The sequence below is a fragment of the Somniosus microcephalus genome, chromosome 8 (assembly GCF_052327205.1).
Source record: "Somniosus microcephalus isolate GS21.2 chromosome 8, FLI_Smic_1.0, whole genome shotgun sequence".
NCBI classification, from domain to species: Eukaryota; Metazoa; Chordata; class Chondrichthyes; order Squaliformes; family Somniosidae; genus Somniosus; species Somniosus microcephalus.
Window position 1 is genome coordinate 32,262,336 of NC_140994.1, and position 27,222 is coordinate 32,289,557.

Here is a 27,222-nt window from a genome sequence, read left to right on the forward strand (position 1 = left end):
ATAAATGTAAAGACTTAATCACATCCGAGAAAGTTTTGGCTCATTACAACCCATCACTACCAATCAGACTGGCGTGCGATGCATCCCCTTACGGCATAGGAGCGGTATTGTCCCATAGATTCCCTGATGGCTCGGAACGGCCGATAGCTTTTGCGTCACGCTCATTGAACTCAGCTGAGCGTAACTATTCCCAGATAGACAGGGAAGCACTCAGCCTGGTATGGGGAGTGAAGAAATTCAACCATTACCTACACGGACAAAAATTTACCTTGCTGACTGACCATCAACCCCTCATCTCCATATTCAACCCTAAGAAAGGTGTCCCCATTATGACTGCACAAAGACTACAGAGGTGGTCCCTTTTTCTAGGGGCACACCAATACAACATTGAATACAAAGGGTCAAAACAGCATGGGAATGCTGACGGTTTATCGCGCCTACCGTTGCCAACGATAGAAGAGGCACCTACAGTAGACCCAGTAGAGATATTCCACTCTACCATAGTGGAATGTCTACCGGTGACAAATTCTTCCATTGAAAGGGAGACCAGAAATGACCCTACTCTCTCACGGGTCTCCGATTTAACAATGAAGGGATGACCAGCACATGGCGAACCACTGTTGCCAGCATTCTCGCAAAGAAGAGAACAGCTGTCAGTGTGCCGAGGAACCTTGATGTGTGGATCCAGAGTGGTGATTCCACCCAAACTCCAGGATAAAGTGCTAAAGGAGCTTCACGAGGGGCATCTGGGTGGAGTGAAAATGAAGAACCTAGCTAGGGCGTTTGTATGGTGGCCAGGTATCGATGGAGACATCGAAGACATGACCAAGAGCTGCCTAGGATGCCAGAAGGTCCAAAATGCTCCGCCACAGGCCCCTCTACATCCATGGGAGTGGCCCTCATCTCCCTGGCAAAGGGTGCACATCGACTTTGCTGGTCCATTTATGGACTCAATGTTCTTAATCGCAGTTGATGCACACTCCAAGTGGCCGGAGGTAATAAAGATGTCCTCCACCACCACGGAAAAAACCATCACAGTATTAAGGACCATATTTGCCAGGAATGGGCTGCCGGAACAGATATGTTCTGATAATGGACCGCAATTTGTGTCCGAAGAATTCAGAAAGTTCTTAAAGAACAATGGGGTAAAGCACTACACGTCCGCCCCATACCATCCCGCCACCAATGGATTGGCTGAAAGGTTTGTCCAGACCTTCAAGAAGGCCATCAAGGCCATGGGTAATGAAAACATAAAACTTCAGCACAAGGTGGATAACTTCTTATTTGCATATAGGAATGCAACACATATGGTTACAAACCAAACTCCCGCCATGATGTTCTACAATAGAAACCTAAGATGCCGGCTGGATTTGGTCAAGCCCAACATCCGAAGGGACGTGGAGAACCGGCAGTTTCAGGGCATGAATGAAAGGCCAACTAGGGCCTTCCAGATAGGCCAACCGGTTTTGGCCCGGGACTACCGTACCGAGAAATGGCAGCCTGGAACTATCTGCACACGACTAGGACCACTGATGTATACCGTGGACATCGGAGAAAGCATAATAAGGCGCCATGCTGACCAAATCATCAAGTCATCCGAAAAGGGACAACCTACACCACCACGCTATACACCTAACGATGAAGTAGAGATACCCATATCTACCTCCGATCCGGTGATACTGGAACCCGATGAACCCGACACTGGCCTTCAAGCCGAATCAGCCTTACCAGAAGAACCTACTACACCACCAGAAACTACTACACCCCCAAGGCGTTATCCGGACCGAGTCAGGAAGCCTCCTGAGAGACTAACTTATAATTAATTAATACAGCAATGTATATTATTTTGCATATAACATGTAATTAATAATTACTTAAAATATGATGTACTAGTTAGCTAGAAGGGGAGGAATTGTGGTGTATGGGCCTTTAAAAGCAATTGTGGTGTATGTGCCTTTAAGAGCCCCAGGTGTGCGCAATGCCGGTAATTGCCACTTGGGCTATATAAGCCTGTGTATTGTGTATATCCTTTAGAACCCCCCCCCCCCAGACTTGCTTAGTAAATACCTATGAACCAAAAATGCTTGAAGCACTCAGCAGGTCTTAATAATATGGACAGTAAGGAACCGGGAATGCAAAACAGTCATTTTATATTAAGGTTCTCAACAAAGTATTGCACCTTCGTTCTTTAAGGGGGAAAATCTCTGTTTTGAAACTGAGACTCTGTGGAAATGAGGTACACAGATAAATACTTGTAAAACTTGATATTTAAAATGGGATTGACCAGTGGACTATGCAAGTGGATCTCAGTTTTTTATTTATATATATATATATATATATATAATATATGGATAGTGTTATAATCTGTACCTCTTTTAATAAAAATCTTAGGTTACCAAGAATTGTGCTTAACTTCAGCAGAAACACAATGGGATTTTGTTTTAAAAAAAAAAAAATACAGTGGCCTGGATTTTGCGTCGATAAGAACAGTGAGCCTAACCATGCTCACTGTTATAATAGAGTAAATCGGACAGCAACTTCCAGCATTTGAACATGCGCAGTTAAGCACGGAAATCTGGAAATTGCTGTCGGAGATATCTTGCTCCTCCAGAGTAAGCACTAACAGTCCTTGCCAATAGACCCAACACTGAAATCAATACAATGGTGTGAAGTTGGGGTACTTGCCCACTAGTTAACCGCTAAAGGAGCCAGAAAAAGTTAGGGCTGGTGCATTCAGGAGTAAGTGAATTTTTAATGGCGTGATAATTACTGCCAAACAACCACTCTGGCCCTGAAAATTTAATTTTACAAGTATGGAGTCTCATTCCTTCAGAAGCTAATTGGTGTTGGAGATTTCAAAAAAATTAAAAAACCATGTTTTACTTTTTCTGTCTCTCGCTTATCTCTCTCTCTTTTAATCCCATCTGTCTTTCCCAATCTTTATTTTGCTTTCTATACATGATTTAAATCTAATTTATACTTCCTGCTTTACACTTCCTGGTTTAAACTCTGCGTGTCTCCGTGCGGATTCTTCAATCTGATTGGTTGAAGAGCCTTGCTGTTACTTGACCTGCTCACAGGGTAGAGGGTGCCACGCTGGATCAGATGCCAGATTAGAGCAAGTCTCCGCTCAAAAGTCCGTGAAAACTTTGAGAGCAGCTGTCGGCGAGGTGAACGGCGAGTGCCGTTCCATCGACACTGACTGCAAAATCTGGGCCAATATTTAGTGTTGATATAGTTAGTGGGGGCGTAGTCTTGGAGAAGTTATTGAGCTTACCAGAGTGAATTGATATTCACAAGTGATAGGGTGGCACGGTGTTGGAGCCCCAATGTGCTCTGTCTTGGTGTGGTTGACAACTGTAATGCTTCACATACTGAATTACCAATCATTACTGTGTTGCTGTGAGATAGTGTTCAGCACAGGCTGGGAACTTTTCTACAGGGAGTGTGAAGAAAAATTAGTGGGTTTCTCCAAGTTGCTCATGTGCACCTTTCTAGTGACATTACTTTAACCGTCAGAGCAGGTTATTTAACCACTTAACCAAGAACAGGCCGCAGCACCCAAGAAAGTAGAAGATGTGCATTTAAAAATAAATAAATACAGTGTTTAAATCAGAAACATCCCAGATTAATGACTACAGCACTAATATTCATGCAGCTGAGCTTAGTAACTCCTACAAGCCAGCTCCTATATGTTACAGAAACAAAATGCTGGAAATACTCAGCAGGCCAGGCTGCATCTGTGGAGAGAGAAACAGACTTAACAGGGAGAATTTTTATGGGGTCAGCGGGCACGATCGGTGGTGGGTCGGGTGGGAATTTTTTTTTTTTTAAACTGCTCGGGGATCACATCAGCTCTGCAGGTCATGAGTGGATTCAGCATTGAATTATCTGATTACTTGACAGCTGCAAAAGTGGTATAAAAGCTCCCATCTCGCAGCTGTTCACTTTCCAAGCTCAGAAACTGTTGCTTACAGCATTTGGAAGACAGATTGAGTTTTATGCAGCTTGCAAGTGTTTGAAGCCAACTCTCTATCCAGTGCCACCTCATTGGAACAACCTCTCTGACCATTGACAGATTTGCTTCTGCCATCTCAACTTCACCTGCCATCTATTACATCAGCATTGGTGCCCTTGAAATTATCTCACCTTGGTCCTCAGAATCCCACCATGATCAGCCCCAACACCAGCAGCACCAACAACAACACCAACCTTTTCCGCAATCAACTGATGCTACACAGGGCATCAGTACCCGACCACAGTGCTGCCCGGAGATGGCCTCACCATGACCAGATTTACTTCACTTGACGCTGTACACCCTGGCTGTCTGCCACATGATGTGCCAGGTTGGCACCACCCCACATCAACAGCAACACCATAAAGCATCCCTACAATGTCCAAGCCATTCACACTCATCGCCATTGTGGGGGATACCATTATGTCTCGCCATTCACTGCAACTCACTAAGCCACTTCCAAAGGTTCACACAAATTTGTCCAAGAACGCAAAGTGTTGAAAATAAAGATTTCAATGTCTGACAGCACATTAACACAAACTTCACATGCCTACCCTTGTGTGTTGTTAGTTGGTATGATTGGATGAGGATGAGGGGGATTGTGAGATGGGGAAGTGATGATGTAGATCGAGAGGGATGGGTGGAGGTGCAAGGTAAGTTGGTGTGAGTAAGGATGTGCAAGAGTAGGGTAGGAAAGGCGGAGTGATGGGGATGTGATGGGTGGCACAGCAGGATGAGGTTGAGTGTGGCTTTGTAGTAACGTTTTGTGATCTGCTGAGATCATTGAAAGGTTTGCGCCACTGCAGCCTGGTTCTCCTGACAACATCCCTGCTTGTGTCCTCCTGTGCAATGTGCAACTAGGCTGTGTTGATCTCCTGGGCAGGTCTCTTCTGCCCATGGGAAGGGAAGAGAACCTCCCTGCGTGCTGTGACTCTCCATAAGCATATGGAGGGAGTCATGGGAGAGCCTGGGTGCAGCTGTGCACCTTTGTGTAGTGCTCGTCAGTATTTGCAGCACCTCAATGCTGTAGAACACTGACAGCCCAGCTGTCAAAATCAATTTGCGCATGGTCCCTTTAAGGAAACCCGCTGATGACACGTCATCAAATGACGACATCAGACCCGCTTCCTTTAGTTGGCCGGGAACTGTGCTGGGCGGGCTTAACGAGCCCAATCAAGGTAAAATCACTCTCTACAAGGCGGGCTGGAGTCAGCAGCAGGGTCGCACCCCGCCACGGACCAGGCCGCACCGAAACCGCGACCAACGTTTCAGTTCTGATGAAGGGTCATCGACCTGAAACATTAAGTCTGTTTCTCTCTCCACAGATGCTGCCTGAGCTGCTGAGTATTTCCAGCATTTTCTGTGTTTATTTCAGATTTCCAGCATCCACAGTATTTTGCTTGTGTCTTCCAATATGTTTGTTGTTCCAAGTGCTCAGCATATGCATATTTGAAATAGAGAAAACTCAGTTATCCTCCATTCATGGGGAAATATAATTTGTAGAGTGAAACATTGTATTAAGGAGTGATTTCACAAACCTAGCTTGGAAATGGGGAAAAAACCACCTATCCTAGTTCAATTGCCCATAGTTGCTGAATCTATTGAATTTCTAACAATAATAAAAGTCAACTCTGATATTGCTGTAACATATAATCTTTCTAAACAAAAAGAAACGTTATGTTTTCTGAGCCCAGGATAATATAATCGTGCTGTTTAAATAAATCGACCTGAATTATTTTTCTATTTACTCCAGAAATAATTTTTGTATTGCCTTCCAGGTTCTCTCGATGCTCGGTGCAATAAAGAGGAGCGGTCTCCAGAGAATACAGGCTGTTCTGTGCAGGGTGACAGTTTCCCTGAAGTGGACAAGACCATACTGATAGAACGTATTGTGCGGCTGCAGAAAGCTCATGCACGTAAAAATGAAAAAATTGAATTCATGGAGGATCATATCAAACAGCTGGTAGATGAAATTCGAAAGAAAACAAGGTGAGTTGATTATAGGGTCAATGAAACCTTCATTATTCATCCACTATACCTAACACTAACAAAAGGTCAGTCTCGTTATGACTGCCAGTTCCAGCCAGTTGTGGATGCTGTTTGGGATCTAGCCCAGTTGGGTGTTTTAAACCATGCTTCATGGAAAGTAGTGGATTCTTGTCGGGTGCTTGGTTTTATTGCCTGGCATGACTGCAGCAAGCATCGCTTGATAATTATATCAATGGATCCTTAACCTTGGTCTTCAATGGCCATTGTGTTTCTTTCCTTGTCTACTGCTTCCCTTTCTCAAGTACTTTAGATACTGAAGAATTGTTGCCTACTGTTTCATAAATTGGAGCCACATTGAAGTTGAAGACAGTAAAAATGATTTAACAACTAAAAACTGCATCGCCATACTTCAGAATTTTCAGTTTATCTCCTTCAAGCCTGGTTTGAAAATTTAATGTGCACCAGTTCATGGACAAGGCTTTTAAAAAAAATAAATCCTGTGTCTTTCATTGTCTCTGCTCTGATTTTCTGCTTTTGCGTGTGTGTGTATGTGTGTCTTACTGTCTTTAGGCCTCACATACTTTGCATTGTTGTCACTTGTGTATCTGACTCTTTAGGCTGAATCTTGACTGGGGCGGGCTACGTAGGTGGGTGGGGGGCGAAGCTTCTGTCAGGAAACCCGGAAGTTCGGATTTCCCTGCATGCTGTGAGTTTTGGTTTGACAGGTTTCCGGCCGGAAGTCAGCCTGATTGACGGGCTTGGCTTCCAGTCGGGCAGGGAGCACTCTGGAGCAGGCCACAACCGCAGGTAAGTTGCTTGTGAGAGCATGAGGGTGGGATGGAGGGGAAGCACTTACCTTCTCCTGAAGCTGTCCTTGCCTCCCTTCAACTGACAGGTTTCCCGAGGCCTGGGGAATCCAGCCGACCACTGTTAAACCTGCAAAGCAGGTTAAATCAGAGGCTGCCAGCCTTGTTAAAATATTTAATTGGCCAACCCGCCTCCTGGGAGCGGGTTGGCTGCCTGCCCCTTGTCCCGCCTCCGTTAAACCTGGAAGTGGCTGGATTGGGGTCGGGTTTGAGATTTTTAAAAGTTTTAACATCTCACCTGATCCCAACCCACCCGTTTTTGGGAGTTAAGATTCAGCCCTTTATCGCTATGCCTCGTACTCTTATGCCTATCACTAACGCGCTCTCTTGCTGTATGTATATGTGGATGCGTTTCTGGCTATCTGTCTCTTTCCTTTCTCTTCCACAGTAGCTTTGTTAAAAGAAATAAAACTGGTAACTGTGCCTCTCGATTGGCAGCACAAAATAGATTTATAAAGATAAATATACTGCAACTTTAAACGAGAAAGAAGCACTACTGCTGATCTACACGAGTGCATAGTTGGTTAACAGTGCTGAAACAAATTGTAATTAAAAACGTAGCGAGAGTATGTGATTTAATTGTTTTTCTTAAAAGATGTAATAATTAGAAATTCAATATAAGTGTGGCGATAGCTAGGGATCTATGGAAATGCAGGAATGTCGGCTGGAATTCGTGGCTGATCCTCCCGAGCAATGACTCTCTCTTTTTAAAAAGATTTTTTTTTTAAGTTCAAAAGAGATTAAAAATGAAATGCAGGCAGGGCAACAGGTGGATCTTTTTGAACCTAATGAAAGTTTCCTTTTTTTTAAATAAAAGCTTTCATTTTCCAACTGCAGAATAACATTGATGGAAATAGATCACCAGGCTATCTGGAATTGAGCAGCTGTTATCACAGAGATGGCACAAAATGTACAGATTAACACAGACCAATTACATTATTCCAATTGCAGCCCTAAAAAAAAAAAAAAAAAAAAAAATTGTTTCAAAGCACTTTTTTGAATATAATATAGTTCATATTTTAACTTTTGTGTGACCTTACTGAGGAGAGGATAAAAGTATACAGATCTTTTAAATCCTTGATCTGATCTTCAAAGTCCACATTGGCAGCAACAACTACTTGGATTTATATACTGCTTTTAATATAATGTTCCAGGGCACTTAGGAGTAAGGCAAATGAATGCTAGCCAAGAAAGGAGAAATTAGAAGGTGTGACTGAAAGCTTGGATGAAAAGATGGGTTTTGAGAAGGATTTGAAGAGTGGAAAGGTGGCGAACTTTAGGGAGGAAGTTCCAGAGAATAGGAGGCATGCGGCTGAAGGCATGCATTAGGGTTTCAGCAGCAGAGTGGCTGTGTTAGGGGTGAACGTGGGCAACGTTACGAGGTGGAAGCAAGGATAGGATGTGGGGGTTTGAAACTTGGCTCTGAGTCGAACATGATGCCACGGTTGTAAATAGTCTGGTTAAACTTTTTGAGAGTGTTCCCGAGGAGGGGGACGGAGTCCGTAGGAAGAGAGCGAATGTTTTGGCAGGACCCAAAGACCATGGCTTTGTTCTTCAAAGTGTTGAGTTGGAGGAAGTTGTGACTTGGGTGTCAGACAAGCAGTCTAACAGCATTGAGGCAGTTAAGGAGTTGAGAGAAGTGGTAGCGAGGTACAGCAGGGTATAGTGAAAGCAGAGGGACATAATGTAGATCAAGAAGAGGAAGGGATCAGGGATAAACCCTTGGGGGACCCCAGAATGCTACTTTGCAGGGGTTGGAAGCGAAGCACTGGCTACGTTTGGATAGGTAGGACTGGAATCACGTAAAAGCTGTCCTTAGAACCGGATGATGGACAAGAGGCGGTGAACGAGGTTGGCATAGCTGTGGGAAAAGTCCAGGAGGTATAATGCATCACGGTTACAGTCACAGAGGATGTCTTTCATGGCCATTTATTTTTTTTAAATTGCAGCCATTAGAGAAAAAGCAGTTTATTGCTGAGGGCAATATTGGAATTGAAACTAATTGCTTGTGTGGAGGAAAAACACTGACACGAATGGCTTGTTTCCTTATTGTAACTTTGGTGTATTTATATGCAAAGGAAGTTATAATCACTCTCTACTGTAGTCTACAATTTGGTAGAAAGATGTTCATATTAATACTGTTTAAACATGATCCTTATACACAAGTCATTCCTATTTAGAAAGTTATGATCCTACATTTTAATTATTTTTCATGTAAACTGGTAAATATGAAGTCTCATTTTTGCAAATAATGAGTACTCCAGTATTATATGGTGGTTTTCAGGGCCTGTGGGTGATGAATGTCCTTTGCATTTTTAGAAGACCAATGTTTTGGTTTTATAGCTCTCTACAAATAAACTATTTTTATTGCTCGACCTTTTATAAAGTAGAAATGGAGGAATGTGCGGAACCATAAAGTTTTCTTCACATTTGGTAGAATTGAACTATGAACGGGTATTGTTTTTTATTTTCATTTTTAGAGTTCAAATACCTGAAGTGTTGAAATATGGGTCACAAAGGTAGTGACTTTAAAATTATACAGTTTTAATGTGTAGCAAACTGACTACAGTATGAGTGCTCCATGTATAATTTCATAGATAAATGTGGTTTGGTTTAAGGCAGATTGAAAGAAAATTGTTCAGAAGTCCCCATTTAAATTCTAATAAAGGTCATTAAGCCACCATACTCTTGAAGCTCTTTGCTGTTCTGCATCATGAATGGCATATTTGAAACCAAAGGATAATTCAAAGCTAGCGGCTGCTTTTTATGTTTTAATAGATAATCCAAATAGTCCAAACAGCAGTGTTATGTAGGGTGCTTTTTAGTGCAATACATTGCCAGCTGTTCTAAACATGAAAGAACCAGAGTTTTCTTTAATGTTTAATGACCAACATGTATTATAGAAAAATCTGAATGTGAATATAGGAACAGGACTAGGCCATACAGCCCCTTGAGCATGTTCCGCCTTCTATCATGGCTGACCTATTTACCCGCCTTTTCACAATTACCCTTGATGCCCTTACCCAACAAAAATCTATCGATCTCAGTCTTGAAAATTTTAATCGACTCGGCATCCACGGCATTTTGGGGAGAGAGTTCCAGGTTTCCAATGCCCTTTGTGTGATGCAATGCTTCCTGAATTAACTCCTAGCTGGCTGTCTCTAATTCGAAGATGATGTCCCCTTGTTCTGGATTCCCCCATTGAAGGAAATCGGTCCTCTATAGCTACCCTATCGAATCCCTTTATCATTTTAAACACCTCAATTAGATCACTCCTCAACTTTCTGAACTCCAGGGCATACAAAACCAAGTTTTTAGAACCATGTCATAATTTAACCTTTTATAAAAGAACAAGGGAAGGTATCTCTAATTTACTGCGAATCTCAAAGAAGCTGTATTATCGATTCCACTTCCCCTGAATGCTGACGCAGCATGGAACTAATCTGTATAGTTGCAAATTTAGCTTATGGTTAGAAAAAAACTGTACAAGATAAAGACTGGTTTGCAGCATACTCTGAGGAAATGGTTTCGGTTATCGAAGCAAAACTCTCAATATCCCCACCACAGAATGAATCCCTCTCCTCAGACACATGTTAATCTTAGAGGGGTTAAAAGCAAATTGCAATGAACAACAAGGAAATGCGCTCAATCATATTGTCTAGATCTGTGAGAGAAGATACAAGCTTCCTTTGAAAATGGAGACCCAAGAGGTATGCATGAGTGGATAAAGAAAGCAATAGGTCCTTCCGTCAAGAAGATTGCACCACTGGTATCCATTAATGAAAACATCATCCCTGGCAGAGTCAAAGAGCAATACTGCGTAGAATACTTTCATAAACATCATTCACATAAAACTCCTGTTTCTAAAGCAGCATTAAGTGCGATCCTCAGGCTTCAGATCATCGAGGAGCTCGATTTATAGTGCCATCTATAAATGAGCTTGAACAGACAATCGTCTTCCCAGCATCAGGAAAGGCTACAGGAAAAGTGAGAATTCCAACCAAGTACTGAAACATGGAGAACAGGTTGTGCTGAAACACCTGCACAATGTCTTGCTTGCCTGCTGGCGGGAGGGAGGGGTACCACAAGCCATGAAAGATGCTAACATCATTCTGTTGTACAAAACCAAAACAGATTGGACTGATGACAACAAATATGAGGGTATTTCTCTCCTTAGTGTTGCGGGCAACGCATTTGCATGGGTCATTGTTAAAAGATTGCAAGTAGTTGTTGGGTGTGTTTATCAAAGTGTCAGTGTGGCTTCCATAGATCAACCAATGACATGGTCTTTTACTAAGGCAACTGCAAGAAAAGTGTCAGGAGCGGGGCAGATGTCTTTACATGGCCATTATAGATCTTCCAACTGACCTGCTTAGTAAAAAGGCCGCCTTCATTTGCTGGACAGAGTTGGTTGCCCTCCTGTCCTTCTCTGATGGTATGAAGACTGCAATCCAGTATCAGACAGCTTTGAAATCCACAGTGATGTCAATCAGGCATGTGTTTTGACGCCAATGCTCTTTTGGTATATTCTTCTCTCTGCTACTTTACTATGCTTTCTCATCTAGTGCCGAAGGTGTAATACTCCATACAAGATCAGATGGAAAACTCTTTAATATCTCACGCCTAAGGGCAAGAAGTAAAATCAAATGCTAGTTGATGATGGAACTTCTTTTCACTGATGTAGGGCTTGTCACACACTGGAGTGGAGCTTAAAGATGTTTGCAATAGCTTTTCATTAACTTATGATGAATTTGGACTAACCATCAGTCCTAAAGAAAACAGTGACATGGTGCAAGGTTTGTTGACTGCACCAGAAGTTTCAATAGCTAACCCCATGCTAGAAGCTGTACTCTGGTTCAGCTGTATATGATGACTTACCTCTAGATGACAAGCTAAGTTCTCGCATTGTAAAGGCAGCAATCACATTCGGACAATTGACTAAGCGTGTGTGGAATAATAGGAAATTAGCATTGAACACCAAGATACAGTTATACCAAATGTGTGCCTGAGGCCTGGACAACCTATGGCAGGCATGAGAGAAGGCTAAACTGTTTCCACACCCACTTTCTTCACTGTATTCTAAATATCAAGTGGGAAGATAAAATTCCTGACGCTGAACTACTTGAAGTTAAATTGCCAAGTCTAATAACTCTTCTCAAACATAGACACCCCTGGTACCTTGGCCACCTATATCGGCTGGAAGATGGGCACATCCCAAAGGATCTCTTGTGTGGCGAATTTGCAGATGCTTCAAGGTCACTGGGACAACCTAGGCTCAGATTCAAAGAGGGACTTGTAAACCTTTAATGTCGATACTGCAAGCTGGGAAGATCTAGCTAACAACAGGCCACACTGGAGGGTTGCACTGCATCAAGGAGGTTGGTGAGGTGGCTTGGAGAGAGGGAAGGGAACAGAGGAAAGCTCATCAGGCTTCAGGAGTCAATACTGCGAGGGCTTCATCATCGGACCCCGTGACTTATACCTGCACCACCTGTGGCGAGTACTGTTGCTCGGGAATTCAGTCACTCTCGTTGCAGCATAGCAAAGTAACTAAACTGCTTTGGCGCTGATACCATCGTCTTTTGAGATGGACAGCTGCCGCAGACACATTCTGATGAATCAGAAGGATTATTTCCCCCTCTTTGTATTCCAATCCCCTTGAGATAAAGGCCAACATTCCATTAAGCTTGTTCATTGCATTTTGTACCTGTCCACTAGCGTTTAGTAAGTTGTGTACATGGACACCAAGTCCCTTTGCTCCTCCACAGCTTCTAGTTTCTCTATTTTAAGTAAATATTCTGAATTATCTTTCTCTGATCCAAAGTGGATGACCTCGCACTTCCCCACATTGAACTCCATCTGCTGCAGTTTTGCCCGTTCACGTAACCTGTCTGTGCCGCTTTGTAACTTCCTGCTTCCATCTACACAGCTTACCATGCTTCATAACTTAGTGTCGTCTGCAACCTTAGATATACAACTCTCTATTCTTTCATCCAAGCCATTAATATACATGGTGAAAAACTGAGGCCCCATTACAGATTGCTGTGGAACACCATTTATCACATCCCACCAATCGGAGACTGTTCTCTTTATCTGTACTCTGTCTCGTATCTCCCAGCCAATTATCAATCTGTCTCAACAACAACATTGTATTTATATAGCACCTTTAACGTAGTAAAACGTCCCAAGGTGCTTCACAGGAGCGTTATAAAACACAAGGTTGTCTCCAATTCTGTGTGCTTTCATTTTTGATAATGTCTTGTGCAGAACCTTAGCAAATTCCTCTTGAAAGTCCATAAAGACAACATCCATAGACACTCCCCTATACACCATGCCAGCGACATCCTCAATAATTACAAGTAGATTAGTCAGACATGACCTATCCTTCACAAATCCATGCTGACTCTCTTTGATCAACTCCTGCTTGTCCAAATGTTCAGTCACTCTGCCTGATGATCGATTCGAGTAGTGTCCCCACAACTGATGTTAAACTGACAGGTTTGTAGTTACCTAATTTCTCTCACTCACTCCTTAAATAATGGAGTGGCATTTGCAATTTTCAGTTCATAGACTCTAGAGAGCTTTGGAAAATTACAACTAATGCATCTGCAATTTCATCACTTATTTATTTTAACACTCTGGAGTGGAAACCATTAGGTTCCTGAGATTTGTCTTCTCTTAAGTCAAATTATTTTCTCTACCATTTTTCCCCACAATGTTCCTTCCCTTGACTTATGTTTAGGTTCCCTTGTATCGCTGATATTTTGTCCTCTCTCTCCACTGAAAATAAATACAAAGTACTCATTTAACAAGTCTGCCATTGTTCATTTAATGGACCATATCCCCTATTATCACTGTCTTTCTCTGAATATATTTACAAAAAAATTTGTTAACTTTGCAAGGGATATCAAAAGGTTTTTTTTCATATTCCCTTTTTGCAGCTCATTACTTTCTTTTAACCCTTTGTTGATGGATTTCCACTTTTCCTCACATTTGTGCAAGCCTTTTCTTTTAGCTTCATACTATCTCTTATCTCATTTGTTGACTATATGATTGCTTAACAACACAAGTGGAGCCTTGCCTTTTAGTGGTAAGTACTGGTTTTGTATCGTACCAAATAATTCTTTGAATACTTCCTGCTGTTTGTAGGTTTACCCTTTAACATTCTGCCCAGTTTAATGTGGTCAATTCATTTATTTATCCCTCTGAAGTTTACATTACTTAAATTAAAACCTTGTTTGTGACTCTCAACCTCTCTCTCAAACCTAGTATCAAATTCAATCATATTATGGTCATGATTCCTAAGAAGTTCCCTTACCGTCAGATTGTTAACTAATTCTGGTTTGGAACAAGAATCTGAGGTGGTGATTTTGTTTGTGAAGGAAAATTAAAATATTTTTGAATATGCATAATCCATTTCATTACAAATTAGCTGTCTTAACAGGCATACTAGGGAAAATGCTCATTTGTAGGATCCTGTAGAATGCCATCAAGCGTTTAAAGAACACCGCTTTAAAGGGAGTCGTCAGCGTGGTTTTAGAAAGAACAGCCCATAGCTTAAAAACATACTAAAGTTCTTTGAGGGGGTATCTAAGGTAGTGGACAAGGATATTCCAGTAGACATAATTGACTTGGATATTCGGAAGGCATTTGTGATGGTTCTCCTTGAGAGGCTATTGAGGAATCTTACGGCTCACGGAATACTCAACATATTGTTTAGAAGGCCGAGAACTGGCTTAGCAACAGAAGACCGGTTGTGATCAATGGAAAATGTTTTGCCTGGGGAAACGGCAGCGACCAGAGTCGACGGGCGTCTGTTCTGTTGCTATTTAAAGTATTTGTGAATTATGTGGAATAAGATGTCTGTTGTAGCTGTATATAAAATTTACTGATGACGCTAAATTCTATGGGCAAGTAGCAAATAGAAGAGAGATTTGGCAATCTTAAGAGAAACCTGGATCAATAATATGAATGGGTTGAGATCTGGCAGATGGATTTTGTGAATAAATATAGGTAATGCTTTTAGGAATAAATAAAACTAATATATTATAACATAAAATAGGTGGTGCTACTAAATTTTGATGGAGGGGTGATGCACCTAAACTGGTTTTAAAGGAAATAAACACAAAAAGAAAGGGTCTTAGTTAACTTATTTTTGCTGGAGTAAAGAAGCCTGGGGGGAGACAGATCTTCAAAATAATGAAAGGTAAACAAGCTATTTATTTACCTTGAGCACAGGACTAGAGATTATAAGTACAAAATCTGCAAGCCTGGAGCAAAATTGAGAGATAAGAAAAAATCTCTCCACTCCCATGGGATAGTGGATATGTAGTACAAACTGAGAAAATAATTGATTTGGGTCATTTTTAGGGCCTTTTCAAAAGCATTTGGATCGATATCTGTTGATGTGGGTTTTGAGGGTTATAGGAATACTTGAGTTTGTATCTTTTACTTGAGTTTCCTTTTTCTGTGAAGGTTGGGAAAGGGAATTAGTGTTCCCTAAAGTATGGGAATCAACAGGTGGTATGGGAGGGAAGTCCATGATAGATTAATCATTTGTCGACTTTGGAGCAAGCTTTATGGGCTGAATGGCCTTTCTTGTGGATGTTTTTAATGTGGTTCTGTAAACCAGATTTTACATTATCAATGCCAAACAATACATTTGTTAATATTTCTGCAACTATTACAGAAATATTTTCTCTGATGCAGAATCATTCAGACTTATGTTCTGAGGGAAGAATCTGGTGCCCTGTCCTCAGAAGCATCTGATTTCAATAAGGCCCAGTTGAGCAGACGTGGAGGAATCATGGCTTCACTTTACACGTCGCATCCAGCGGACAGTGGACTAACAATGGAGCTCTCATTGGAAATAAACAGGAAGTTGCAAGCTGTGCTAGAAGACACATTGTTAAAGAATATAACACTTAAGGTAGGTCATAGGTTGTGTGATGAATGTAGAGCTCTCATCCCCCAAAAAAGTTAAATGATTATTCTGTTCATCTAGAATATAAACTACGAGGACAGGATTGGGCTTGACTGCAGTGTACCCTATTGTTGACTGGCCTGTGCCACACTGTCCGCATTTACACATGAAGAATGGTCACTGTGCACGGTACCAGTGGTGGCTATCACCTGTGGAATTGTACCCTGTAAAGAGTTGGGAAGGGAGAAAAATCTAGGAAGAAAAAGAGAGGGAGAAAAATACTTGAACTGTGGTACTGGAGCTCAAAGAATGGATAAGCGTTTTATATAGCTGAATCAAAAATGTTATGAAAGGTTAGAAGAAATTGGGCGGTGAAAATGATGGTATTGTTTAAGTGTGGGCCTGAGTGCCACAAAGGAAAATATACTAGTAACTGTAGGTAGACAATAAAGTGTGTTTATATAGCAGCTTTAACTAGTGAATGCTCCAGAGTACTTCAGAGGTGTAAACTGACATCTGACCAGTAGCAGAAGAATTGGAGAAGGTGACCAAAATCATGGTCAAAAAGATGTTTTCAGGAAGGTAGGGAGTGAGGTAGTATGGCAAAGGGGTTAGTCAGAGGGTTTCAGTGTAGGGCCCAAATAGCTGAAGGCTCCAACACTGGTGGAACATAGGGAGGGATGGGGGCAAAAGAGGCCATAGTTGGAAGAATGCAAAGTTGTTGTGGAATTTGTAAAAAAACAAAGAATTGGGATTTTGTATTTGATATTTGGGTTAATGAAGAGTCAGTGGAGGTTAGTGGGGACTGGCGTGATGGGGGAGTGGAATTTACTGCAGGATAAGGATGCAGATGACCGTTTTAGACAAGTTGGGAGTTTGTGGAAAGCTGGTAAGGAGACCATTGGAAAGTCGAGCCTGGAAGTGAGAAACATATGGATGAGAGTTTCAGCAGTGGTGGGAATGAGGGAAGAGCAGTGGAAGCTTTGCTGCAGAGGTGGGAATTGGTGGCCTAGGTGACTAATTGGATATGGGGTTGGATGTTCAGCTTGGAGGGATTGAACTGTATACAGGTTGTGCATCATCATCACATTCAGCCTGTAGGCAGCTGGATGGAATTGGGGGCTAAGACCGAGCTTTTGTCAGAAGTCAAACAGCATGGTTTTGGTCATGCTGACAGTAGCTTGGAGGGCATTCTGGCTTATTTACGACTTGATGTTGGACAAGCAGTTAAACAGAACGACGGTGGTTGTGGAATTAAGGATGATGACGGAGAGCTGGATGTCGTCAGCTGGCCTGATGTCTACAGATGATGTCCTCGAGGACATTAAAAAATAACAAGTATTAGGAAAATGCCCAGGATGGAATCTTGGTACTCCTGAGGTGACATTGTGTGGGTGAGGGAATAAGCCATTACATGAGGTGTGTTGGGAGTGAAACCAAGTGAGGAAGGTATCATGTAGGTGGAAGAGGAAGTAGTAGTTTACCATGTCGAATGCTATGGACAAGTAGAGGAGAACAAGAGATTACACACCTTGTTTGAAGTCACAAAGGATTTTGTTGGCCAGGAGATTAGAGAGAAAGTCGTAGTTGGAGTAGATGTTGCAGAGGAGGTTTACTAGATTGATACCAGAGATATGGGACTTCAGTTATGTGGTGAGACGAGAGAAGGTGGGATTTTTCTCCTTAGAGCAGAGAAGGTTAAGGGGAGATTTAATCGAGGCGTTCAAAATGATGAAGGGTTTTAATAAGAGTAAATAAGGAGAAACCATTTCCATTAGCAGGGAGGGGAGCACTGGGGTTGGTAACCAGAGGACATAGATTTAAGTAATTGGCAAAAGAGAAAAAAAAATTCTGCAGAGAGTTGTAATCTGGAATGCACGGCCTGAAAGGGTGGTGGAAGCAGATTCAGTAGTAACTTTCAAAAGGGAATTGGATAAATACTTGAAAAGGAAGAATTTGCAGGGCTATGGGGAAAGAGCAGGGGACTAAGATTAATTAGATCGCTCTATTGAAGAGCTAGCACTGGCACGATGGGCTAAATGGCCTCCTGTGCTATATGATTCTCGAAGGAAGGGATTTTCCTCTTTTGATGCACGCATCACCTTATTGATACAGATTTAAAGGTTGTGGTGTTAAAACAAGGAAACAGTAGTTTAGAGCCTGTTTGCTTGTGCCGTGGCTGTTCTGTGGTGAGTTCCTCAGCTGTTAGTTGTAGAGTAGCTACTAGGAACAATTCCATTCATTTGTTGTACAATAAAGCTCCAATCTAATTCTATGTTTTAGTCTTCGGCTCCACTTCCAGTTTTCCAATGATACACTCTTCTGTGAAAAATCAGAGATTTATGACCATTGTTATGATCTGCCTCATTCTTTGAACTAAAATTTCCATCTAGCAGACCCTTTGACTCTCTTAACCCAGTGGCGTTGAACCTATTTGGATTTAAATGTGTTTTATTGCCCACATTGTGCATAAACGGACTTGATGCTGAAGAAGATACATGGCAATGGAGAGAGCGTATGGCAGTGGGATTAGTTTTGCACTGTTCTAGCAAACAGCCAGCACCGATACAATAAACTGATTGGCCTCCTTCTGTGCTATAAACTTCTTTGGTTCTTCTGGTCAAGAATCTGGTCAAATGAGCAATCCCCAGCATGACTATCTCTCCATGATAGATATGCAATTAAATTTTATCTTACGGAAGCAAGCCATTACTGATGTATACAAAAGTTTCTATTTAGTATTGGTGCATTTAGCAAGGTCGATTGAAAAGTTAAAATAGTCTGAAAACTTGGTAAGATCAGATTCAGAGTTCACATCATTGCCTAATCCACGAACAAAAAGCGTATGCTTGGGAAAAAAAATCAAAATTTGACTAAAACGAGTAAAAATTAAAAAAGGGTGGTGGAAGCAGATTCAACAGTAACTATTAAAAGGGAATTGGGTAACTGCTCATGATACAGTCTCATCTGCACTGGGGCGACTGTTCTGAAAACTCCTCCATTCTATCCACGTTTGACCATGAACTCCCTGTGGCTTGCTGCCCCATTCCTACCCTAAGTATTTGGGTAATTTATTCAGTTCTTCAAATGTATTTTTTTCTTTTACCCTTTCGGTAGTAATAAGGTTTCTAATGGTTAAACCTGTGGCTTTGCCATTTGTTCAACAGACTAAATATTAACTACTTAGATTCCTTATGAAAGAATTGCTCATCTAACCAAAAGAGAATATGACTGGAGAACATAGGGGCCTGGATTTTGCAGTCAAAATAACGGTGAGGTTAACAGCGCTCTACTTTAAAAAGTGTAAATCGTACAGCCAACCTCCAGCGAGCACACATGCGCAGTTAAATGCGGAAATCAGGAAGTTGCTATCAGAGTTGCCCTGCTCCTCCAGAAGCTTCGCTACACTGGTATCTCCCAAGAGATTTGGGATTGAAACATGTGGAATGGTGTGAAGTTGTGATCGTTATGTGATAGATACCCACTAAACTCGCCAGAAAAAGTTAGGGCTTGTCCATTCCAGTGTAAGTACATTTTTAATGGCGTGATAAGTCTTAGTTACTGCCGAACAACCTCTCTGGCACTGAAAATTAACTTTTACAAGTCTCATTCCTTCAGATTTTAATTATTGGAGATTATTAAAAATAAAAAATAAAACATTTTTTAAAACTCTCTTTCTGTCTCTCCTACCTCTCTTTCTTAATCTCATCTCATCTTTCTTTCCCTCTCTATTTAAGAGATACACCGTTACTTGCCCTGTAGAGGGCATTGTGCCAAAATGGCTTTCAAATCACCACATGTTCCAGTGCAAAACCCCATAGAAATTCTATGGGCAAGTGTAAATGTAATGAACGCCTGGCACCGTTTGTTCGCCGCTGACTGCAAAATCCGGACCAGGAACAGTGGTAGGCCATTCAGCACTTCTCGCCTGTTCCGCCATTCAATAAGGCCATGGCTGATCTGCATCCTAACTCCATCCACCTACTTTAGTTCCATATCGCTTAATACCCTTGGCTAGCAAAAATCTATTTATTTCAGATTTAAAATTATTAATTGAGTTAGCATCTGTTGCTTTTCATGGGAGAGTGTTCCACACTTCTACCACCCTTTGAGTGAGGAAGTGTTTCTGAACTTCTTTCTCGAATGGCCTGGCCCCTTGTCCTAGACTCTTCTTTCCGCCCCCCCCCCCCCACCCCCCATCAGCAGAATAATATTTTCTCTTATCTACTCTATGTATTCTTTTCAAAATCCTAAAAACATCAATCAGATCACTGCATAACCTTTTATATTTCAGGGACTACAAGCCTAGTTTATGTAATCTCTCCTAATCTAACCCTTGGAGCCCTGGTCGCATTCTGGTGAATCTGCGTTGCACTCCTTCCAAGGCCAATATATCCTTTCTAAAGTGCAACATTCTACACTTACAAATCTAATCAGAGAATTAACACACTCCAGAATGTGCTATGGTACTATTCTGTTGCAAGTCAGGACAGTCCTTGGTTTTCCAACCCCTGCTGAAGCACCAGAAGCTTATCTCCATATTACAGGATTTCATTCCCCACAATGCAGGCTGGAGAAATGGTGCAGGAGGAAGGGCTTCAGATTCCTGGGCATTGTGACTAGTTCTGGGGCAGGATAGACATGTTCAAGATGCACGGGTCGCATTTCAGTAGAGCTGTGGCTAATGTCCTCGTGGGGAGGTTAACTAGTGCTGTGGGGGAGGGTTTCAACTAATTTGGCAGGGGAGTGGACACCAAGATGAAACATTTGAGAGAAGAAGCAAGTTCCACGGAGGACTGGGAGACATGAATAGCACTAGAGTAAAGAATAGTTCAGAAATTGGAGGGATCAGATAGGGGGTAGATGCGAGGCAGCCTAAGATGGGTTTGGAGTACATGTGCGTAAATGCACGTAACATGGTAAATAAGATTGGTGAGCTGCAAGCACAAGCCGCCACATGGGACTATGATATAGTGGCATTAACAGAGACCTGGTTTAAAGAAGAGGAGGATTGGGAATTTAATATTCTTGGCTGCAATGTATTCAGGGAAGATGGGGAAGGCAATATTGATCAGAAACTATTCTAACACTGGAAAGCGATGATGTAGTTGAGGGATCAAAGACAGAATATATTTGGTTCAAATTACAGAACAATCGAGGCGCTATTACACTACTGGGTGTATACTATAGCCCACCAAATAGTGGGAAGGCACTAGAGGAGCAAATTTGCAGGCAAATTACAGAAAGATGCAAGAGCTACTAGAGTAGGGATAATGGGGGACTTCAATTATTCCAATTAAGACTGGGATAGTAACAATGTAAAGGGCAAAGGGTGGAGGAATTCTTGAAATGTGTGCAAGAAAACTTGCTTGATCAGTTTGTTTCTAGCCCAATGAGGAAGGAAGCAGTGCTGGATCTAGTTCTGAGGAATGAAGTGGAGCATGTTTCAGTGAGGAAGCATTTGGGGAACAGTGATCATAATATCATCAGGTTTAGAATAATTATGGAAAAGAACAAGGAACAATCAAGTGTAAAAATACTTAATTGGAGGAGGGTTAATATCAGTGAGTTGAAAAGGGATCTGGCCCAGGTGGATTGGAATCAAACATTGGTAGCAAAACAGTAATTGAACAATGAGAGGACTTCAAATAGGAGATGGTTCAGGTACAGAGTAGATATATTTCCATGAGGGGAAAAGGAAGGGTATCCAAAGCTAGAGCTCCCTGGATGACTAAAGATATAGAGATTAAAATGAAACTGTAAAAGGAGGTTTATGACAAACATAAGGTTGATAATACAGTAGGGAACCAAGCTGAATACAGAAAGTACAGAGAAAATCTAAAAAAGGGAATAAGAAGGGCAAAGAGAGATTATATAAGAATAGATTAGCGGCTAACATAAAAGGGAACCTTTTATAAACATACAAATAGTAAAAAGGTAGTCAAAGGAAGGGTGGGACCAATTAGGGACCTGAGATTGTCTTACGGAGGCAGTGGCATGACTGAGGTACTAAATGAGTACTTTCTTCACGAGAGAAGAGGATGCTGCCAAATGTAGCTGTAAAGGAGGAGGTAGTGCTGATATTGGATAAGATAAAAATAGATAAGAGGAGGTACTTAAAAGGTTGGCAGCGCTCAAAGTAAAATTCACCCAGACTGGATGGGATGCAATCTGGGTTACTGAGGGAAGTGAGGGTGGAAATTGCAGAGGCTCTGTCCACAATCTTCCAGTCCTCCTTGGATATGGCGGTAGTGTCAGAGAACTGGAGAATTGCAAATGTTACACCGCTATTCAAAAAAGGGGAGAGGGATAAACCTGGCAATTACAGGCCAGTTAGCCTAATGTCGTGGTGGGGAAACTTTTAAAGACAATAATTCGGGGGGGAAAAATAATTGGCACTTGGAAAATTATGGACTAATAAATGAAAGTCGACACTATTTGTTAAAGGCAAATCATGTTTGACTAACTTGATTGAGTTCTTTGATGAAGTAACTGAGAGGGTTGATATGGGTGGTGCGGTTGATGTGTTTATGGACTTTCAAAAGGAGTTTGGCAAAGTACCACATAATAGACTTGTAAGCAAAATTAAAGCCAATGGGATTAAAGGGACAGTGGGAACATGGATATGAAATTGGGCAAGGGACAGAAATCCGAGAATAGTGGTGAACGGTTGTTTTTCAGACTGGAGGAAAGTATACAGTGGTGGTCCCAGGGATCGGTATTAGGACCATTGCTCTTTTTGATCTATATTAATGACCTGGACTTGGGTATACAGGACATAATTTCGAAGTTTGCAGATAATACAAAACTCAGAAATGTAGTAAACAACAAGGAGGGTAAATACAAGTTGATATTGTTGATAGTAACAGACTTCAGGAGGACTTACAGATTGGTGAAGTGTGCAGACACATGGCAGATTAAATTTAGCACGGAGAAGTGTGAAGTGATGCATTTTGGAAGGAAGAATGATGAGGCAATATAAACTAAATGTTAGAATTTTAACAGGGGTGCAGGAACAGAAAGACCTGGGTTTGTATGTACACAAATCTTTGAAGGTGGCGGGGCAAGTTGAGAAGGCTGTTAAAGCCAAGATTCCATATGCTTTTTTTTATTAATAGAGGCAGAAGAGTCCAAAAGCAAGGAAGCTATGCTAAACCTTTATAAAACACTGGTTAGGCCTCAGTTGAAGTATTGGCTGAAATTTTCTGGGGTCCCTGCGGGCGCGATTGGAAACTGGTCAGGTGGGAAATTTTGAAATAAGTTGCAGCGGGATAAGAACCCGCCGTCATCTCGCCCCTACACGCATTTGACTCTGCAACAGCAACCTAACCGGCAGAGACGGGTGACCTAATTCAAATCATTAACAGTTAGTTGTCAGACAGTCGGTCGTTTTTTTAGCCTACCTTTCAAATTTTCCTGTCTGCCCATGGGATTCACGCAGCTCGGGAACCACGTCTGTCAGCCTGAGGCGGGAGTTGAGTGGCCATTGCTCCAGCTGATTTGATGATGGCATGAAATGTACTATAAAACCTCCCACCTCACAGCTGGTCACTTTCCTTGGGCAGAAGCTGTTGCTGACTGCATTCCCAGCACACACTTAGCTTTCTACAAGCTGCAAGTGTTTCCAGCAAAGTCGCCATCCAGTCTCACTCATTGTTACAACTAATCACACCATTGACAGCTTGCTCCTCTGATCTCCACTTGACCTGCCATCTATTCCATCAGCATGGGTGCCATTTATACTGTCACCTTGGTCCTCAGAATCCCACCACGATGAGCCCCAACACCAGCAGCACCAGGCACACCACCAACAACACCACCACCACCACCAACCTTCTCCTCAACCACCTGCTGCTGCACAGGACATGGGGCATCAGCACAGGACTGCACCATGCCGGAAGAGGTACCTCCAACACCGGGTATACAAGTAGAGGATGAGCTTCCTCAGCATGACTGAGCAGCAGTGCCAAAGGAGGCTCAGGCTATCGTCGCAGACATTTGCACATTGCTCAAGCAAGGCCTGCAGCCCAGAAGAGCGGGTGGACGTGCCTTACCAGTGGCTGTCAGTCACCAGCACCCTCAACAACTTCTTCTCGGGCTTCTTCCAGGGATCTGCTGTAGACATTTGCAGCATCTCGCAGTCGGCTACCCACCGCTGCATCTCACAGGTCACCGGTGCCCTCTTTGACAAGTCAGCCAATTATATCAACATTGCCACTAATGAAGCCAGTGTAACTGAGCGGGTGCTTGGTTTGCCACTCTAGCTGGCTTTCTACGGGTGCAGGGCGTTATCGACTGCACACATGTGGTCATCAGGGCACCCCATCATAACCCAGGAGTCTTTGTTAACCACAAGGGCTTCCACTCCCTCAGTGTGCAGCTGGTCTGCAACCATAGGAAGATCATCATGCATGTGTGTGCCACATTCCCTGGCAGCTGCCATGACTCATTCGTCCTCCGCCGGTCCACCCTTCCTCAGCTCTTCACTCCTCCAAACAGACTTTTCGGCTGGCTGCTTGGAAACTAGGGCTATCCACTGAAGACTTGGCTCATGACACCCTTGAGGAGGCCAAGTACTGAGGCCCAGGAGAGATATAATGAAAGCCACATTTCCACCAGATGTGTCATAGAGCAGACAATAGGCATGCTCAAAATGCGCTTCAGATGCCATGACAGATCTGGAGGAGCCCTTTAGTACGCACCAGCCAGGGTCTCCAGAATCGTCGTGGTCTGCTGCACCCTGCACAACATAACGCAGCAGTGAGGATTAGCGCTGCATGAGGAGCAAGGCACTGAACGCACAGCCTCTTCAGAGGAGGAGGAGCAGGAAGAGGAGGAGCATCGGTCGGAAGACGAGGAGGAACAGGAGCTGGAGGAACCTGTGGCCCAGATACCACCAGCACTCGCGCACATTGCTGCCAGGGATGGCCTCATGTCCAGGTTTACTTAACTTTACACAGTACACCCTGGCTGCCACATGCTGCGCCAGGTTGGCACCATAGAAAAATAGGAGCAGGATTAGGCCATTAGGCCCTTCGAGCCTTCTCCGCCATTCAGTATGATCATGGCTGATCCTCTATCTCAATACCATATTCCCGTTCTCTCCCCATACCCCTTGATGCTTTTTGTGTCCAGAAATCAATCTATCCCCCATACCCCTTGATGCTTTTTGTGTCCAGAAATCAATCTATCTCCTCCTTTAAATATATTCAGTGACATGGCCTCCACAGCCTTCTGTGGTAGAGGTTCACCACCCCACAGTAACACCATAAAAGATCCCTACAATGACCAAGCCATCCCTTTCACGCTGGCCACCATTGCTGGAGGTACCGTTATGTCTCACCATTCACTGTAACTCACTAAGCCACTTCCAAAGGTGCACACAAATTTGTCCAAGACCGGAAAGTGGTGAAAATAAAGATTTTTATGATTGAGATCAGATTAATGGAAACTTGAGATTAACATTGAATAAAACACCCAAGTGGCTACCCTTGTGAATCTACTCGTGTGTCATCTTTCTCTTCCGTATGCTTCTACGAGGTGCTACCCCTGTGACTTCAGCAGAGGTGAAGGCAGCCCGCTCACTTCCCTGCTGCGATTACTTAGACACTCTTGGCAAATGTCCTCTGGGTTTTGGAGCCTGTGATGGCTCCGCCAAAGTCTGCTCCTCCTGTGACTGTGCAGGGGCAGACTCGGCCTTCGCTGTCTGAGGAGGCATCTGGGGCTCTGACTGAGGGGGTGGCAACGGGGGAGAAGTGTAAGCGCTTTGAGAGGAGCCCACACTTCCATGTCCCCTCTCACCGTCATCCCTCTCATGGGCCACCCGCACTTCCCTGCTAGCAAGGAGCTGGAGAGCACCTTGCTATAAATCAGTGGGGCCATGAGGACCCACACCTATGCTGACATCCCTCCTAGACAGGAGGTCTATGAGTCTCTGCCATCTATGCTCCATAGAGACCATGTGCTTCTGTGAGCTGCTCCATGCAGGTGGCCATCCTATCCATGGAAGAGCCTACAGTCACCATCGCCAGCAACACGGTGGTGCTCATGATGGAGGTGGACTCCTCCATTCTTTGCAGACATCGCGCTCGCAAAACCTGTCAAAACCTCCTGCACTTCTTCCTGCACCTCCAGAATCGCCCTCTTTCTGGACGGCCCCCGAGGCTCAGTGTCTGCATGCAGCTGAGCAGAGCTGGGAGCGTCCTGCACCCTCTGGCGAGGAGTCTCCATTACTGTCCCTGCCTCCACCATTTGCTCTTGCTCACTTGTGACTTGCGACAGACCAGATGACAACACTACTCTATCTCGCATGGGACCCACCAAGGTGTGCGTCTCTGCGCTGGTGCTGGGTGTGTTCATGTCTGGTGACGCTACGCCCTCAGAGGCTGGAGGCTTCTTTAAGGAGGAGTCTTGCTCTTCCTCTTCCTCCTGGACAGTGTGGGGGGAGGGGGGCCTCTTGATGGACCTGTGGGAGAGTAAAGAGATGAGTTAGATATTCCATTTGAAGAATGAGTACACTTACCATTATGCACATGATGCCCATTCAGTGGCTGATTACATTAGTCCCCATATGAGTGAATGATGTGTGCCATGTAGCTTTATGATATGTAATTCTGTCACCAGGTTGCTGAGATGTCCCCCTCTCTCCGTCTCCCACCTCCAGCTGCTTGGCCACTCCCAATACTTCTAATGCAACCTCCTCTGCTGTTGTGAGGATGGCAAATGATGGAGGCCCAGCTTCAGTTCTCTCCCTCTTATTGTGCGCTTTTTTCTCCTGCAAGGAGGGAAAGAAGAGAAGGTTGAGTGAGAGTGATGGAATGGATGGTTCGATCTTTAGAGGGAGACTATGATGGAGTGGGGTGGCAATGTCAAGTGGCCTCCTTTTGTGTTAGTTGCTATTATTGCATTAGGATGAGTGTGAGGGGGGGGCTAGTAAGATAGGGATGTGATGTAGCTGGAGAGAGGGGGATGGGTGGACGTGTAAGGTATGTTGGTGAGAGTAAGGATGTGCAGGAGTAGAGTTGGGAAGGCAGAGTGATGGGGATGTGATAAGAGGCACAACAGGATGAAGTTGAGTGTGGTTTTGTACTCCCCTTTCCTGATCTAATGAGATCATTGAAATGTTTGCGGCACTGCACCCAGGTCCTCCTGAACACATCTCTGCTGTTGACCTTCTCTGCAATTTGGAGCTAGGCTCTCTGTCTCTTGGGGAGGTCTCTTCCGCTCATTGGAAGGCAAGAGAACCTCCCTGCATGCCCTGACTCCCTCCAAAAGCATATGGAGGGAATCATCGGAGAACCTTGGTGCAGCACTCTGCCTCTGTACAGCCATCTCTCCAACTGTTTGGAGCAATCAAAACCGCCTAATGAACCTTCAAATGCAATGCGGCCATGGCTCCTTTAAATATCCCGGCTGAAAATGTGTCATCG

The 27,222-nt window shown here is 43.3% G+C and overlaps 1 protein-coding gene across 5 annotated transcripts in view; it reads left to right on the top strand.

Moving 5' to 3' along the window:
* The window catches only part of ccdc186 (coiled-coil domain-containing protein 186), a 128,930-nt gene that overhangs the window by 86,358 nt on the left and 15,350 nt on the right, over positions 1-27,222 (top strand). For 3 of the 5 annotated variants that reach the window (XM_085994447.1, XM_085994446.1, XM_085994448.1), the window contains 2 exons: positions 5,794-6,004; positions 15,580-15,799. In XM_085994447.1, the coding sequence (XP_085850573.1) occupies positions 5,794-6,004; positions 15,580-15,799 (431 nt within the window). Of the gene's footprint in view, positions 1-5,793; positions 6,005-15,559; positions 15,800-27,222 lie in introns of those variants that run through there. The other 2 variants (XM_085994450.1, XM_085994451.1) reach the window with 2 other exon arrangements.